This window comes from Polistes dominula, unplaced genomic scaffold (assembly GCF_049000335.1).
Source record: "Polistes dominula isolate Pdom_NZ unplaced genomic scaffold, Pdom_raw_medaka contig_11, whole genome shotgun sequence".
In the NCBI taxonomy this organism is placed as follows: domain Eukaryota; kingdom Metazoa; phylum Arthropoda; class Insecta; order Hymenoptera; family Vespidae; genus Polistes; species Polistes dominula.
The window spans coordinates 3,945,485-3,964,496 of record NW_028301154.1 but is presented as its reverse complement, the minus strand read 5'-3'; the positions used below and the strand labels follow the sequence as shown (position 1 = coordinate 3,964,496).

The following is a 19,012-nucleotide window of genomic DNA, read 5'->3' as shown; positions in this document are numbered from 1 at the left end:
AAATTATATCATTATATAGAAAATCAGCATATGTTATTTATGTTTTGTATATTTGTTTAATTAAATATTGATAATTTTATCTTATAAAAAAATTAACAAAGTATAAAAATAAAAATAACATGATATTCAATTTGCGAACCATTGTATGATTCCATGTTCTATATGTATATATATATATATATAAATACATGAGTCAAGCGAGGAATATATTTTCTTCCTACTATATAATATATTTAATAAAATTCATAATAATAATTTAACAAATATCTTTAACAAAAATAAAATATATTATATTTTATTAATATTATATTATTTCACTAGGATTATTTCAATAGAATATTGTAATATTGATTAGCATTGTATTGCACGGATCAATTGTTAGAAAAGCAAACATGTTAAAATAAAACTTAAGAAAGATATTTATTAATTGTAATGATAGAAATAATTAAAATTCATCTTGAAAGAGAAATTATTATTAGTTTATTTTTAAAATCGTCTTTAGGACAATTGACTGAATAGAATAGAAATAAAAAATAGTGTCTCATTTGATTCACTTTATGCAATGTGGATACTTCCGTTTTCAGTACCATAGAGGTTGCTACGCTCCATAGGTGAGAGTAGTTCTGTTAAAGTTTCTTAGTAATTCTCGTAATTTTTCAACAAGATATCGCAGAAAAATCGTTTTAAAGGTAATTAAATTATATTCTAAGTACTGTTTCATTGCAGATGGCTGATCATCGAGAAGATACACTCGGATTCACGGGAGCTTCGATAACCGTTGACTCAATGTGAAGTCGATATTAAAGAGAAAGTGAGAAACCTAAGTTTCGTAGGTTCTCACGTCTCATTATAGTCGTGTATAAGAAATTTTAAGAGTTTCTTATGCATTACAGAAAATATGTTTTCCATAATAAGGATATTATTTTAAATCAAAAAATGTGAGTGGCTTCTACTTATTGTCCAGAATTGTTAACATATTGAGATATATAATCTTTTTGTTTCATTTTGCAATTCTATAACAAAAAGGGCGGGGCATCCATTTTTTTTCTTTCTTACACTTATATCTCTCGACAATAAAGAAGGAAGCGATCAATTACGGAAGTTAACAAAATCTTGTTAGATTTTAAACATTCATATCTTCTTCATTGTGTTTTTAAATAGAAAAGGAAAAAGAAAGAAAATCGAAATAAATAAAAATTACTAGAAATATATATTTCTATATAAGAGGTGTTGCTGTATATTAATAAGTGACGTAACACAAAAGATATCTAGAATATGTCGTATTATATTCGGAAATGAATAGTGCAATTACATTCGTATATAATTTATAATCAAAAAGGGAAAAAAATGATACAAGTGTTAGAAAGTGTTTATTCGGAAATTAAATTGAAATTTATCTATCGACGAACAATTTCGAGGTGATATAAATAGAAATAGAGTGACGCAGCAACAAGGTGGGGTCGCATCGATCACTGGTCAACGTAGTGTTTTAATATCGAAGCTCTGATTGGTTGGCATTATATTTACCGAGGGTGGGGATGCGTAGAATGCGACGCAACAAGCGTCTTGCCAGTTGGAAACTGAGTGGGCCACGTTTGCTGAGAACCGTTACACGTACTAACATCTTATTTGAAGTCCGCAGTTGACGATTTTTCATATATATACATACATATATATATATATATATATTTAGATTGTTTATTTTATTAAAGAATGATTATTTATTATATAATATTATATAAAAGCTAAATTTATTAGGCAATACAATATTATTTCTATACTTTATTTCGTGATAGAAAGTAATCCATATGGTCGATCAGTATAAGACTTATTCCAGGAAGATTTTACTAATACGCCGATGGATTTTTTTCATATATTGAGGTAGCGATTAATAAACGTCGATGAATTATTCGATAGATCATTATTAATTAAGATAATAATCGTACTTCAGTTATACGTATTCGTAGTTTTGTAATTTGCTCGGTCCTGTTCGTCTATCGCTGTCAACAAAATGGCGGTGAGAACGAACGTGTCCGATTGAATGATTCACCTATGTAAATTCCAATCGTCTTTTTTTTCTTTCGTTACAGATATACAACATGATTTTATGCCTACTTTTTACAATACATTAATCCATTGAGGGTAACTACAAAATGGTGAGTCAATTTATACATATAAAATTTATATCAAATAGTATATGCTTATTCAAAATGGCGGACAAGATTTTCCTTATACGACATATTATATATATATACACCACGCGCATCTGCGTCCGCGCATTGGAACGTATAAAAGTTTTTTTTTTTTTACATTTGTATTAGAAAAGAAGTAGGGGTAAAATGAATATTAGATCAATAACCTTCGTATCATTGATGTTGTTGCGATTATGTATATTAATTGTTTCTTATTCTAACTTCAATTAAATTATTATACTTTTTTGTTCTATTGTTTAATTTATAATTGATATACATGTACTATATTCGTTATTACTGATGATTACTATTTTTTTTTTTTATTATTGTATGTTTGTTTTTTTTCCAAATTAATTTACAATTATTAATTAACGTATGCGTGTATATATATATATATATGTATGATATATTTTTTCATATTTTACGATAGCATGTAAGACAACACACATGCATACAATTTGTGTATGATGTGAGAAAAAAAATCATGCAAGAATAAATGTAATAGACTTAGAACCATTGAATGGTCGTGATTGATAGGCCATACTTACTGATGTAAGTCTAACATGTATTTTATTTGTTAAATAATTATATTTGTGATAAATATGTTGTTTGTGAGAAAGAGAAAATAATTGAAATTGCAATGTAGATAATTATGATATAATATCTTGTTCATTGGATTTGATTACATATTTAAATTATTAGGCTTAGTTAGACAAATAAGTTGAATCATCGTTTTTCATTTCTTTAAAAAGAAAATAATATTAATAATAGATATGTTTATTTGATTTACAGCCACGCATAGATCCATTGTCGCTACTCAAATGTCTCAGTGTTTTACTGGGTCCAACAGGAGGTATAAAAAGTAAAGAAGAAGTTAATCGATTAGCTAATTTAATGACGAAATTTTCGAAGAAATTGGTCTCCAAATGCATTTATATTCAAATTTTAAAAACCACTAACACCGACCTACTTAGTCAGTAAGTAAAGAATATTTAATTTATTGTTATTATTTTTTAATCCATTAAATTATTAAAGTACATTAGAATAGAATACAATAAAACCTCTTCTATCCAATAATTCCATCGTTATATAAATTCTAAATTAGAATCATAACATTGAATCAATTCATAGATGAACTTCTTCAATCTTAAGATTATAAACAAATCAAACGTGTTGTATTTATACAAATCAGTTTTATAATCGTTACATAATGTCGGATGAAGTTGTTTCTGTACTGCATGCTATATACCAGAATGGTGTGACTGGTAACACTAAAGTTATGAAGATTCTTTAATTAAAGATAAAATTTGTTTAATTAAACAGTAATGTGTCTCCTTCCATCTTCGATTACATTGAATAGTCGAAATTCTGCTTTACGTTTATATAGAAATAACATTTTCCAAACATTTATTTCTTTGATTGATTGATTGATTTGTTTATCCAATTGTTTGCTAATTTACAATAATTATACATATATAGCATGTTGAGACACACACGTACTTACTTTATTGTATTTGTGTTAAGTATAATAACATGCAAAAGTAAATAAAACCCAAAACCATTGAACAGTTGTGTTAAATGAACTGTACTTACTGATATGAGTTTTACATTGATATACTTATTATAGTTTTATTTTTGATATTATTCATATTTAATAACAAACATTTATACAGATATTATCTATCTAATGAATATATTTATCTTGTAGATTCATGGCTGCCGGTGGATGGAATCTTATTCATATGTGGCTGACTGATGGTATTCTTGCTAAAAACTGGGCATTAATTCAAGAACTTTTGGAACTTTTATTATTATGTCCAGTGGATGTAGATAGGTTAAAAAGTAATAATTGCCCTAAGCTTATTAAAGGTTTATCAAAAGAAGGAAGTCATCAAGGTGTTAGAGTATCAGCTAGTCGTCTTGTTGAACAATGGCTGAAAATAGTAAAAGGCGAAGTTGCACCAAACTCTGTACCGGCGCAGATTATGATGACGCCGATGCAGGGTAATAGTACTACTGGTGCACAAGGTATAATAATTCAATCAGCTCAACAACAATCACAACAACAACAGCAACAGCAACAACAGCCACAACAACAACAGTCGCAACAACAACAACAACAGTATTCTATCAGTAGTGTTACGCAAAAAGGCACAGACGATGTGAAAAATGTTACTGTACACGTAGAAGACTTGCAATTTGTTCAAAATCAGCAGTCCATTATTACAGCGACTCCACATCAACGGCAAGTTGAAGAACAGCAACAACATTCTGTGCAATTGCAAGTTGTAACTAAACCACAACAAGCACAACTGCAACAACAATCTAACCAATTTACAACGAAAAAACAATCTTTTGTTGTAGTGTCTTCCCAATCGTCTGTACCTTTATATAAAATAACAATAAGGGATGGGAAACAAGTTCTTACTAAAGTAGAGACTGATGCAGCTAACATAAACAGTGTTTTAACGTCAAATAACGCAAGCTTAGACGTTAATGGAGAAGTCAAAGACACAGTGTTTACTTTGAAAGAAGAACAAGGGAAAAGGGATAATCTTGAAAGTAGTGAGGGAGGGGTACACAGTGAACAAGACGATACGACAAAAGTGCAATCAGAACAACAATCTGATCATATTTCTAGTGAAGTGAAACAATCTACAATTAGTTCTAAGGATAGTATTGAAACAGTAATTAGTAATGCTAAAGTAATAGAAAATAAAGATTCTAAAGATAATGTTTCAAGTGACAGCAATAAATCTAGTGACAAAGAGAATCGAGATTCTCATAAAAAGGATGATAAAAAATTAGGTAGTAGTGGTTCAGATAAAAAAAGTGGTAATCATCATCATAGTAGTTCATCATCGTCATCTAAAAGTTCTTCATCCAAACACAACGCAAGCTCTAGCTCGCATCGTAGTAGTTCTACGTCTCATCGATCTAGTAGTCATCGTTCTTCATCGAGCAGTACATCAAAAAGTCCCACTTCTAAGGATAAGTCTTCCAGGGATAGAGAAAAGCATCACTCCAATTCATCCAGTAAGCATAATTCTAATAATAAAAATAAAACTGACAAAGACAAGGAAAGGGAAAAAGAAAAACAGAAAAAGGATCAAGCAGAGAAAGATAAAGCTACATTAGAGAAAGTACAAGGTCAAGTCTTAAGTTCGAAGTTAGGAAAAATACCTAAGAAAAAATCGGAAGACAATAAAACGGCCGAAGGTGGCAAAAAGTTAATCACCGATTCACGAGATAGTTCTAAAGAAAATAAAGATAAAATGGAAGGGAAAAAGTCTGTTATCATGTCAGAAAAAAAGAATATTTCCATTTCCATCGAGAGCAGAAAAAATGCACAAGATTCAACGGCAAGACCAAAGACAGTCAAAACGTTTAACTCTAAGTTTAGATCTACTGGTCTTGAAGAAGAAGTTAAACCTCCACCACCCAGATCAGCGAAAAAATCAAGCCCTGTTGCCGATAAGAAGATGATGCCACTTCCAAAATTGTCTGTTTTGAAGAGACCTTCTCCGCTAAGAGAGGTACTTGGACCTTCAGATAAAAGAGCTAAATTATCATTGGATTCTCCAACTACACCACCAAACGAAGAGAAGAAGGGGGGCATTAAATTGATACCAGCTAAACCTAAACGTAAGTATATATCGGTATCTCATATACTAAATTTAATAATATATTATTATAGTATTTATAATATAATAGAAATATTTTTTTTGGTTAAAATAATATTAACTAGTCATAAACAAACTATTTGTCGATGTTCTAAGGTTCTTTATTTGTCTTTTCATTTTCATGAGATTTTTTTTTATTCTCATTTAAAATATAACATTTATTTTATCTTTTTATGAATAGTAATTTTTAATTTGTTATCTTTTTATCTATATGTTTTCTCTTTTGCATATAATACTTTTGTTTTACCTTTTTAACTTTAGAATAACGTTATATCAATTTGTTATAGATTTTGTTAAAATTAATTAGAAATTTTTTTATTTTACCAAAATTTTTCTATATGTAATAGAAATATTATACTTTTATTCTTATTTTATAATAATTGTTTTTACACACATTAAAAGATGTTTCAATTTATATGCTTATATTGTGTGAATAGAATTTGAATCATATATTTAAAACTAAATATTTATAAATTGAAAACATAAAAGATATATCATATAAACAATGAATTATAAAGTTATTATTTTTCTATTTGTGATTTTACTCTCTCCCATGTAGAATGTCTTTAAATAAATCTAACAGCTTACACATTTACCTTTGAACATCGACATAGTTACATGTTATTAAGAATTATTACTAACTCTTTAATATTGAGTTTTCAGATGGGTGCCTCCAGGAAAAATACAAGCAGAAAATAATTTTCATAATACTTTATATAATGATAAAATTATCAATGTTTAGATACATCAACATCATTCCTTCCTATCAACATTATTTTTTTTTTTCTTATACTTCTTTTTCTTCTTCTTATTCTTCTTCTTCTTTTTCTTCTTCTTCTTCTTCTTCTTATTCTTCTTCTTATTCTTCTTCTTCTATGGTCAATTTATTTTCTTTTATTATTTTGTTTCATTACTCTATCTTTTTTCTTTTTTCTTTTCCCTCATTATTACATTTATACATTAAATATTAATTCATCGTTTTTTACAGGCATTTTTATAAAACTTGTATTTTTTAATATCAACATCTTAAGATACTCTTTCCTAAAATATTACTATTAGAGTCTGATAGAAGTTTTAAGAAAAATCAGTTTAGTTCCACTTCCTCTCTCTGTGATAATGGATGAAAATGGATCTCTCTCTCTGTCGTGCTTTCTCTACATATAATCATCGTGTCTAGGAGAAGAAGAAATCTCTTCTCGACTTCAATTTAATTCGTATGTTATGAGGATTTTACAGGTAATCTTCGTTAAAAAATATTAATTAAAACATGTATATATATATATATATATATATATATATATATATATATTTATATATTTATATTTATATATATATATACACAACACAACACACACATTTTTTATATACATACATACATACATACAACATACATATATAGATAAAATTTAATATACAGATAAGTGTTTAATATCGTGGAATAAAATTAAATGTGAATTAATTGATATGAATAGAAATAATTAAAAAAAAAAAAAAAATAGATTGATTCCATTAAAACGGTCTTTAGTAAAACAAAAAATCGAGTAAAACAATTTTGACGAATGAACAAACAAAAGTTGAAGCTCTATCCCTAATAATGAACAAACAAAACAAAACAGAAAACATAAACAAGTCAAATTATAATAATTAGATTAAATATTAGTGTAAAAAAAAAAAAAAAAAAAAAAAAAAAAAAAAAAGAAGAAAAAAGAAGAAATAATTATTTTTTGATATTGAATTTTTGTCGGGTTTATTTTAACCCTTTTGCTACAGGAATATTTTCCGCAGTTGTACTGTAGCAAGAAAAAACAACAACAAAAACTGATGATATTTGGATTATTGATGATCATCTCTTTAGCTGATATTGAGAGATTTTTTTGTCTTCAGAGACAGACATCCACACAGTTGGGAATACTTGATGATGATGATGATGATGATGGTGGTGATGTGCCATAAACTGCATACGCGTTCGTTTTCATCGTTTTGTATACGTAAAATAGCGCGGAATTTATTGAAGAGCGACTATAGTCGCCTGTAAAGTACCCTCAGTGTTGTGGCATCTTATGTAGAGCGACTATAGTCGCTCGTAGTAGCGAAAGGGTTAAAAAGAAAGAAAGAAAGAAAGAAAAAAAACGAAAAAAAAACCCGTTCAACAATGAACGAGCACCGATGATGCAAGCAAGTCCATCTTCTTCAGGATATTATTAATACCTACACTAACTAGGTAAGGCAACAAACAACTTTGTCTTTTGTCCATATTTTTCCCCCCCAAACCCCCCTTTGTACATGTACACCCTATTTAAGCATTTTAAATAAATTGATCAGAAATCTGGAAATATTGAACTCTTGGGTTTCTGCTATATATTTTGCTCATTGAATAATATAATGCTTGATAAAGCAATAAACTTACCGTGGGCCGCCCATCCAGATTTCCATCCTCTCGGTTGTTTTTTCAAATATATTCTAAAAAAAAAAAAAAGGTTGGGTTCTAATTAATTTATACAAACATTCGAAATGGTGTCGGTTTTTATTTCTTTTCTTTTTTTTTTTTTTGTCTTTTCTTTTCTTGTTAAACATTAACCCATTAACTGCCAAATTATTTTTGGTTTCAGAAATATTTATATTTTTTTTTTTTAAATATCTTAAATGGAGATTATGGTTGGTTGCATGAAAAAAACCAATAAGAGACTATAGACTTATTTCTTCTATTATTATTATTATTTTTTTATACATACAAAATAGCTATTGTTTTATGCCATTTTTCCATACAGTACACATAAAACCGAGTGGTGTACGTAACATTCCAAAATCCTTAATTGGTTATCGTTGCAGCTAATGGGTTAAACAATATCCTTCACAAATTTGCACATTAAATTAAATTAAATTAAATTAAATTAAATTAAATTAAATCAACATCGAATTAATGCAATAACAATAATTTTGCTAAATAAAAGGGAATATTCATTTTATATATTTGAAATTGTTAAAAACAATCTAACTGCATTGTACTAAAATGCTTTTCCATATATTATTGAAGCTTGTTATACGATAAAATGGATAAGCACATAATTTTTATACCCTATTAAAAAAAAAAGAAAAAAAAAACAAGTCTTTTTTAGTTAACAAGTTTGAACATTTTTACTGGATAATTTTCTCTTTTACAGTGTGTTTATAAAATTCAATGAAAATTTGACGTTGTGAAAAAGTCTTGTTTTGTTTAGACAATTAACAATTCTACATTTTAAATAGAGTGTTACAAATTTACTATAGAACATAAACAAAGTAATAATTCAATTTACGATGCCATTTCGAATTTTTTGTATTTTTTTTTTTTTTTTTGAAAAAGAGAAGACAAAAAAAATTCAATTATTTATTATTATTATTAATAGATAGATAAAAGAAAGAAAGAAAGAAAGAAAGCTTGATACAATGATATATACAATGTATGATTTTCTTTTCTTATTATTTTATAATTGAATTTCACAAAATTACTCGCATATTTATTAAAGTCGGTACATTTAATTGATTATAAGAGAGAGAGAGAGAGAGATGAAGATCAAAATAAAAAGAGAGAATTGAAATTTGTTTGGGGCTGGTAAAGTCCTGAAATCCTTGTTAGAGAAAGAAAGAGAGAGAGCGAGAGAGAGAGAGAGAGAGGGTGTGTGCGTGAAATAAACAAATGAGAGAATCGTATGCGTGAGCGAGAGCGAATAAGAAAAACGAGCAAAAGCAATGATCTGAAAAAAAAAAATAATAAAAAAAGAAATAATAATATAAAAAAGATTATATTTTAATACTAAATATAATATTTAAAAAAAAAAAAAAATGAAGTTTAAAAAACAAGATGGAAAAAAAGCAAGCCAGGGGGAGCAATCGGAAGCTACGTTTTCTGCGCCCTCTTTTATGGCAATGAAAAAAGGGGCCTTACGGATGATGACCAGTCCCTTGTAACTACCTGTAACACGCTGATGATGTCTCTCGATGGTGCTTCCCAATGACGACAACGACGTGGTGATATTTTAGTCACTTTCTTCGTTGCATTATTTCTGCGATCACGTTAAATATATTTTATATATATACATATATATATATATGTATAAAAATAAGCTCGAAACGAAAAAAAAAATAGAAAGAAAGAAAGAAAGTAAGAAAGAATGAAAAGTTATAAAGAAAGATTAATAAAAAAAAAAAAAAAAGATACGAGCCAATAAAAAAAACAAGGAAGAAAAACGAGAGAGAGCAAGGAAATTTTTGATGTATTTTGTTACTAGATTTGGGAATTATTATAGTAGTCAGTGTGGGAGAGGGGATATACAAAGGTTTTCAAATGGATATAGAAGAGGAAGATCAAATTTCGTGCATATAAAAAAAAAATGTTATGCATATAAATATTATATGCATATATATATATATATATGCATATAAATACATACACGTTTAAGTTCGCAACGGATAATAAAAAAGAAATTTAGAATGATTTGTATTATTAAAAATAAATGGCGGCATTTTGTTGTTGTTTTTGTAACACGGTTGTAAACGCGTTTTCACTAAGAATGTTTTTTGTGGCGGGAAAATTAAAAAAAAAAAAAAAAAAAAGAAAACAAAAAAGAAACCAGTACAGTATTATGAACATCTTTATGAAATTTTTCTTAACGCGCGTGTTATTTTAAAGAAATAATTTATTATATTTATTTTGATATAATCGTTGCACGATTTATTGTCTCTTCGTTATTATTGTGATTGTCATTAAAAATACGTTTTCGCCATTAACGTATTCGTTGTCAATTCGAATATTAAACGATCCATCATTTCCTTTCTTATCTCATTCTTGGCGGGAATTTGAAAATATATATATGTATATTATTGAAATAATATTAAACGTTGAGGAAGTGTATGTTCTTTTCGCGTGACGTATATAAAGTATTCGTGTTGTATATTTCAATAAATTTATTATATTTATCGAAGGGCCTTTTGCCAAAATAATAAACAAATAATTTATGTATATAGAAAGAGGTGTAAAAAAAAAAAAAAAAAAAAAAACTACGATATGTAGCATAATAATTCGTGTTAACGTCGGCCATCATTGATTCGTCTTCGTCTTCGTCTTCGTTTTCTTCTTCTTTTTATTTCTTTTTATTTTTTAATTTTACAATAATTATATATTATTCTTATTATTTATATTTATATTTTTATTTGTTATATTTTCTTACTAAGTATCATCGTAATAATATTGAAATTAAAAAAGAAAAACAGAAGAAAAGAAAGGAAAAACTATTTTACAACGTGGTGATTCGTAAGGGTGCAAAAAGGGGTAGTAAAGAAGGGAAGGGGAAAAGAAAGTAGTAGTGGGGTTGTGAGTCAAGGTAATGATTGGTAGTTGTGTGCAATGTCGGCGCGATGAGGAAGTGCGCAATGACGCACTGCGCTTTCGATTCGACTCGGGAAATATCCGAAAGTAGACGAATGTTTATAAGCGATGTTGTCGCGTCGCGTCACACTTCATTCTACGCGCGCACCACGTGAGTGCGCGCGCGCGCGCGCGTGCATCATCAGCTGTTTATTATCGCACGTGTTACTTATATATATATATATATATATATATATATATATATATATATATATATATATAAAAAACAATAATTAATCTTATTAATCGTATATATATATATATATATATATCTCATCTTACGCGCTTATTCTTTGCACATTTTGTTAATTTTTTTATTTTTTTATTTTTGTAGCATCGTAACATTTTTTTTTCTTCTTCTTCGTCTTCTCTTTTCTATACTCTTTCTGTCATAAGTTTTTTTTTTTTTTTAAGAGAATATTAAATGAAAGAAAATAAAATAATTGTGCCCATAATTTCATAAATCTCTTGTTTCGAGATATTTAAAGATTTATACTTGAACATTATACGAATTCTATATAATATTGAAATAACAAACATTATCTAACGATTCATTTTTGATAATATCGTTTTCAAATTACATTGAGTTTATTTAGTTTATAATAATGTAGTGCGTAATAACTGATAAACTCATTTTTTATTAATTTTGACTTATGTTAGACCACTTTTATAATTATGAGTACAATTATAAAGAAGAAATATGATAGGTTTCATATATATACCAAATTATGATTTAAATTTTAATCGTCAAATCCTTGCAAAATTGGCAATCTCTCTCTCTTTTTTTTTTTTTGTCTTTTTAGTTCTTTCTTTCTTACTTTGTTTTTTTTTTTTCGTTTATGCAATAATTACAAAAGTTATTTTGATCAATCGTGTTTGTGCTTTATATATATACATATATCAGTTATACAAAAGAATGAAAAAAAAAACAACAAGAAAATAGGTATTTTGTACAAAGCTATTAGAAATATTATTAATCCTGTTATAGTTTTGTAATTTTTTAGTACACTGGAATTATATGTATTAAATATTTATTATTACTGTTTTCATTATGTATATATATATATTGATTTCAGTTGGATCTGATTCAAGGAACAACCATTCGATTGCAATAATTGTGTTGATGTGAATCCTGTTCAGGAAAGAAAAGAAAAGAAAAGAAAAGAAAAAAAAATAAGAAGGCAATTAAATAATAGAAGAAACGAAATAAAAGCGGTAGAGTGTGTTCCTTGTTTAAATTACACCATACTCTTGTTAAATATAATAGATTTTAATTGAAAGGAAAATTAACATATTATTGGAATTCATTTTTGCAATATTTTATTATTTATTCATTTATTTATTTGAATCATTTGTAGGGTTTCATGTAATTGCGTCTTTTTTTTGCATGTATAGGATATACATATATATATATAGCATACAATAGGATATATATATATATATATATGTATATATATATATATAATAAATATATATATAGCATACAATAGGATATATATATATATATATATATATATATATTTTTATTATTGTGATTATATATATATAATTACATTAATATAATATAGGGTGACGATATATACTTTGCCACTATTTACTTTGATTGATAAATAAAAAATAGAAAGCTCAATTTTCAATTAGTTTAATATATTCATTTCCATTAATGTTTAAATTATGATATACTGTTAATTGATACAATTGAAAATATAATACAATTTTTAACTGTATCAATGTATTTTTGAAAATATTTCTTTTATTATTTATTATCAAGAAAAAAATAAATATATAACAAGTATAATTTTTCTAAATATATATTTTTCTTATTTTGAGAAGAAAGAGAAGAAAAGAAAAACAAAAGAAAAGAAAAGAAAATAAAAAGGAATATAAATTATAACGGGTTTTTTTTTTTTTTTTTTTTTTTTTATAATAAAGTATCTTTCCAATTAGTAGTCTATATTGAATTAACGCGCGCTATTTAAAAAAAAAAAAAAAAAAAAAACAAACAAACGATACAACGAAGAAAACAAGTGCACGCGTGTAAAAGTATTGTTTCCTGTATATATGCGCGCGCGTTTTCCTAATCATATGCATACATATATATATATATATTAAATGCATATAATATATATATACAGAGTATATACATATACAATTCATATATAATTTATCGTTAACATCTATGATTACATATTTACATAATAAAACGTAATAGCAGCATTTTATGTATATTAAAAGTCTTCACTTTATATAACACGAATTTGAATTATTTAATTACAACAACAACAACAACAATAACAACAACAAAAAGAACGATATCTGACGAGTATTTAAACGAAAGTAATTTGTTATCGATCATTTATTTATTTATTTATTTATTTATCCAATTATATAAATCAATCAAATTCTATGTAAGTTGATCTTTCTTTGAGATAAATAATCATTGGAACAATCGATAAAATTTCATTAACTTCAAACAAATTTGATTAAATTTACTTACGTTTTAATACAACGTATCATACACCAGCCTTCTTACATTTTAGTAAATTAGAGTGATAAAAGAAATAAAGATGGATAAGGGAGAGAGAAAGAGAGAAAAAGAGAGACTTGGTGAGTGAGTGAGTGAGTAAGTGAGTAAGTGAGTGAGTGAGTGAGAGGGAGTTATGTTTGCATTTATTTATTTGGATTATTTATATACAATATTCGTTTCAAGTATAACAACAGTAATAATAATAATAATAATATTAATAATATTATTAATCATAATATTAGAAAACAATATAAGAAATGCAATTAAAAAAGAGATGTTAAATAAAATGTTGATAAAGTAAAATAATTTAATATATAAGGTTTTATTGATTTAACGAAACGTTTTTACCTTAATGTTAATTGATCATTTATAGAAATACGAATACTGAATACTGAAGAAGAAAAAAAGAAAGAAAGATTTTATATATATATATATTTACATTTATACATATATAATATATAAGCGTGTATTTTTTCTCGATCGAGTTATAGTTCTTTGAAATTAATTTGAATTTTTGTTATATTTTTCTTGTTTTTTTTGGTCTTATTTAAAGACACGAGATTTTAATATTAAAATGATGATAATTGAAATAATTTATACACAATGTGTTACATATTATGTTATTAATTTAATTCAATTCAATAATCTTTGACGTTTAAAGAGAAGAACGTTTGCTTTTGTTTCAAATTAAACGAGACAATAATTAATTTCTTATTCGCATTGTTATTAAACAGATAAATAATATTTTTGTTAGATAAGATGATTGTTCATCGTTTCTTGATTTAATTGAATACGTCGAGTTTTTATATATACATATACATATACATATATATGTATATGTATATATATAATTTATTCTCTTGATTAGAATAGACACGCGTTTTATCTTCCTTCTCAATGTAATTTAATTATTAAACTATAATTATTGATTGATTATAACGTGTTGCATTTGTTGCATAAAGAATTTCGTTTTTTTTTTTCTATTAATATAATAATCGTTAATAAATAACATTGCGATTTATAATAAAAGTCATAATTTCGTATCTAAAGTTTAACTATCGTACTTTTGTTTCGTTATATTTTCATATTTCATAAACTTGCAAGACAAATGTTGCACTATAACTATATATATATTTATATAGAATATGTAATTGTGTTCTATTACAATTTTACACCGCAATTATTTCGAAATAATAATAATAATAAAAAAAAAAAAGAAAAAAAAAAGAAAGAAGAAAACTTCGTTCGATTAGATTTAGATTTATTTCAATAAGATTTATATTGTTAAATCATTGTATTTGTATGTAATATGTAATAAAAGTTTATTATTCCTCTTCTCCACTTATTATTATAATTATTATAATAATAAAAATTAATTATGTTATTGTGAAATTTCTATTTTGTTTATCTTCTTTTCCAGATCACACATCGGGATTATCTGTATGAGAAAAGCACACAATGAAAAAGAGAGAGAGAGAGAGAGAGAGAGAGATAAATTTTCATTAAAAATTTATTATAAAAATATTGCATTATATATTATATATTTAAATTTAATATTTAATATTTAATTGATTTTTTTTATTGTTCATTCAAACGTATCATATAATATTTTACTTATAGTAGTTGCAATTTTGAATGTTACAGCGATGATGCTACAAGAAAGTGATATGTTTATGGATGCATTAACTGCATCGACAAAAAGTAAAGAACCAAGAAAACGAAAACGTAGAACTTCAATAACGAAGGATGGCTCGTCGGATCCGAAAAAACAGGAATTAAGTATTTCTGATAATCGTGAAACTACACCACCACCTACGTCACCGTCGAGTATTGAAGAAAAAACACCTGTTGTTGTCAAGCCTAATTTTAAGGTATTTTTAGATATTTTTTTTTTTTTATGTACAATTTATAAATCCTATTTTTTTTACAATTATTTTTCTTGCTTTTTTGTTTTTTGTTTTTTGTTTTTTTTTTTGAAATAACAAAATATATCTTCTTATATTACATATATTTATTTAAATATATAAAACTTTTTTATATTATAATTGTTCCAAGTTAATAATGGAAGTGAATTTTGATCCTTTGATATTTATATTCATATATTATTGCAATTATATGTTAAATATTTAAATATCATATTATAATGAATTAATTTCATTTTGATTTGTTTGTTGATTTGATGAAAAATATCATAAATATAAAATCATGTTGTAATAATATTTGATTGAAATTATTAAATATTTTCTTTGTTTGTTTGTTTGTTTTTGAAAAATAGTTTTATCAAGATACGTTAGAAACGGAAGAAGACAAGGAACAGAAAGATAAAGAAATTAACGATGAAGAAATGAAGAGAGATAAAGAAGATATTATTGATAATCAAAAGGATAATGGAGATAACAACGACGATGATGGAAGCAGCAGTACGTATTTTTATTTGTTCATATTTACACATGTATAATCAAATAAAACAATGAATAATATTTTTGATAATATTTTTGATAATATTTTAGCACCAACGCCAGAAGATGATACAGAAGAAATAAAAGCATCCGATTCCCCCGAAGATGCATCGTCCGATGGTTTGGATTCATTGAAGAAAGAAATAATTCCTTATCCAGAAATTCGTTACGTCGATGGTTTAAGAAGTGTTCTTTTATTACAAAAACGTAAAGGTCCTAAAAAAACGTTAAAATGGAAGACAGATTTAGAATCAATACGTTACTTTGAATTGGATGAAACGGAAAGGGTCAATGTAACCAAAACCTTCACTGATATGAAACAAATGGAAAAACAAAACGAGAGGGAAGCATTCCAAATGGCAAGAAAATTAAGTAAGTGTTCAAGTTGTAATATTTACTTATGATAAGAAAAAGTAATAGTTTGTTGAACATTTAAGATAATATATTGATTATTATTATTATTATTATTATTATTAGGTACTGAAGACTTGATGGAAGAGAGAACACGATGGAAACAATTAATTCCTATTGACTTACCTCCAGCATTGGTAGAGCCTGGTAAAGATAGTAGAGAGAAGGATATTCAATATGCTAGAGAAAAAGGAATCCTACAAGCACTTTATTTCAATCGAAGCATGTAAGTTTATTATTTGATAAATATTCATTGACAATATAATTAATGATGTAATATTTAATGGAAGAATAATTATTTTTTTCTTGATTGTTTTGTTGTTTCTGTAGGATACCTGATTCAGCTGCGGAACCAGACGAAGAACGTCACCATATTATTACTGATCCAAAAGTTATTCCTTTAGACGATTTAACAGGCAATAAGGAGAGTGAAAAAGACTTTACAAATATAACGTGGCCAGAGCCAAAACCTCAATTACCCGTTCAGCCTTCCACAATAACAAACTTCCATTATCCACCTTATTCACATACTCAACAGCCAATGATGCCACCTGTTGGTCCACAAGGGACAATAAATTCTATACCTCCAATTCCTCAGCAGATGATGCCTCCAACACATATGGGGCAAATGGCACCTGAATTGGCAGGTCCAATACCTTCTGCTACAGGTGGTGGTGGTGGTTGGAGAACGGGGGATGGAAAAGTAGTTGTACCTGATGTAGCAATGAATCCAATGGCAAATATGCCTGCAACATTTCCTCAAGGAATGGAAGGTGGTCCAATGGTACCGCCTGGTATGATGGGTCCACCGCCAATGTATAATCAACAAGATGGTTATGGTATGATGGGGCCAGAAGATATGGGATTCAATAATATGAATCCGAATAACTTTCAAGGTCCTCCAGGACCAATGTATGGTCCTGGTCCTGGTCCTGGTCCTAACTTTCAAGGTCCGAGAGGTCCAGTGGGTCCAATGCATGTTAGAGGTAGAGGAGGTCCTGGTCCTGGTTGGTATAGAGGTTGTGGTCCTGGTAGGGGAGGAGGTTGGAGAGGTGGCGGTGGTGGATGGAGAGGGAACGGTAAACAACCGCGTGTTTGCATGCAGTTTACCAAAAATGGTTATTGTAGGGTAGGCGAGAAATGTCAGTACCTTCATCCTGGTGTTAATTGTCCACCATTTTGAAACTCTAATTAATCTTCATTGATCTTCCTTACGTATGTGTGTCTATCGAATGAAGATACTGCCATTATTTATCTATCAGTTCGAACAAGAAGAAGGAGATAAAGAAAAAGACGACGACGAGTGCAAGATTGAATCATCAAAGAACTTCAAATGCGAGATAATCAATTGATCTGATTTATTATTGGTGATTCTTCGACAAAACAACAAATTGCAATAAAATGATACGTTAATTTGTTAGATAATTTATTATTTGAGACTAGAATGAAATTTGAAAAGTGATTTTTCTTTTCTTGTTTTTTTTTTTTTTTTTAACAAAATTTTTTTGTCTTGAACAATGATATTATATTTATATGATTTAATGGAAAAATTTCATATACCAAGCAGCTATAAGAATATATTTATTTTACATTAGAGAATAAAAGTAGTAGCTACATCTAACGATTAGAAGATAAATTGAATTTTCGAGCAAATTTATGAGAACCAAGAGTTTAATTTATCATGTAAGAAGTATTCTCTATTATAAATTATATTTCCATTTTCATAATCAACGCGTATACACAGATTCGTGTATTTGTTTAATTAATTACTAATTAGAATTATCATCGATCATCTTTCAAAAAATGGACACAAATTCTCAAGGTTCCTTTTAACTGCTGGCCAGTTGAGAAGGTTTCCTACATATTGATTTAACTGTTACATAACATATTCACTTATCTATAACGCACATATACATACATACATACATACATACATACATACAGACAGACAGACATACATACATGCATACAACTACGTGCCCTATACTGAAGCAATTAGCAGAACATTTTATAAATGACTATTCTTATAATATTCTTAGAAAAAGTCATCCAAAACATTTGTAGCTTGTAAACAGGATTCTTCGTGTCTTCTATAACTTCATATTTATGAAATGACTTTGAAAAGAACTACTACATATAATGAGATAAATCTAAACGAATGATAAAGATAACCATGTTGTTTACCTATCATCAGATCTTCTTAAAAGAAAAAAACAAAAATAGAAGAAAAAAAAAAAAGTAAGCAAATCGAATTCTAATACTGCCAGGTTGCAGTTGTAAAATAAGAAAAAAAAAAAGAATAAAAACAAACAGGAATATATATATATATATATATA

At 27.1% G+C, this 19,012-nt stretch overlaps 1 protein-coding gene across 4 annotated transcripts; it reads left to right on the top strand.

Moving 5' to 3' along the window:
* The first annotated feature begins 439 nt into the window (after positions 1 to 439).
* On the top strand, positions 440 to 18,986 carry PNUTS (Phosphatase 1 nuclear targeting subunit). 4 transcript variants are annotated; one of them, XM_089178560.1, is made up of 11 exons: positions 440 to 611; positions 727 to 938; positions 1,027 to 1,881; positions 2,091 to 2,156; positions 2,985 to 3,169; positions 3,901 to 5,837; positions 15,451 to 15,677; positions 16,082 to 16,226; positions 16,317 to 16,637; positions 16,743 to 16,902; positions 17,007 to 18,986. In XM_089178560.1, the coding sequence occupies exons 4-11, from the start codon at positions 2,154 to 2,156 to the stop codon at positions 17,857 to 17,859; spliced, it is 3,831 nt and encodes a 1,276-aa protein (XP_089034686.1). In that variant the 5' UTR covers positions 440 to 611; positions 727 to 938; positions 1,027 to 1,881; positions 2,091 to 2,153; the 3' UTR covers positions 17,860 to 18,986. The 4 variants fall into 4 exon arrangements, with proteins under 4 accessions (XP_089034686.1, XP_015184345.2, XP_015184346.2 ...); XM_015328859.2 differs by having other exon boundaries at positions 727 to 1,881; XM_015328860.2 differs by lacking the exon at positions 1,027 to 1,881 and having other exon boundaries at positions 441 to 611.
* Positions 18,987 to 19,012: the final 26 nt, after the last annotated feature.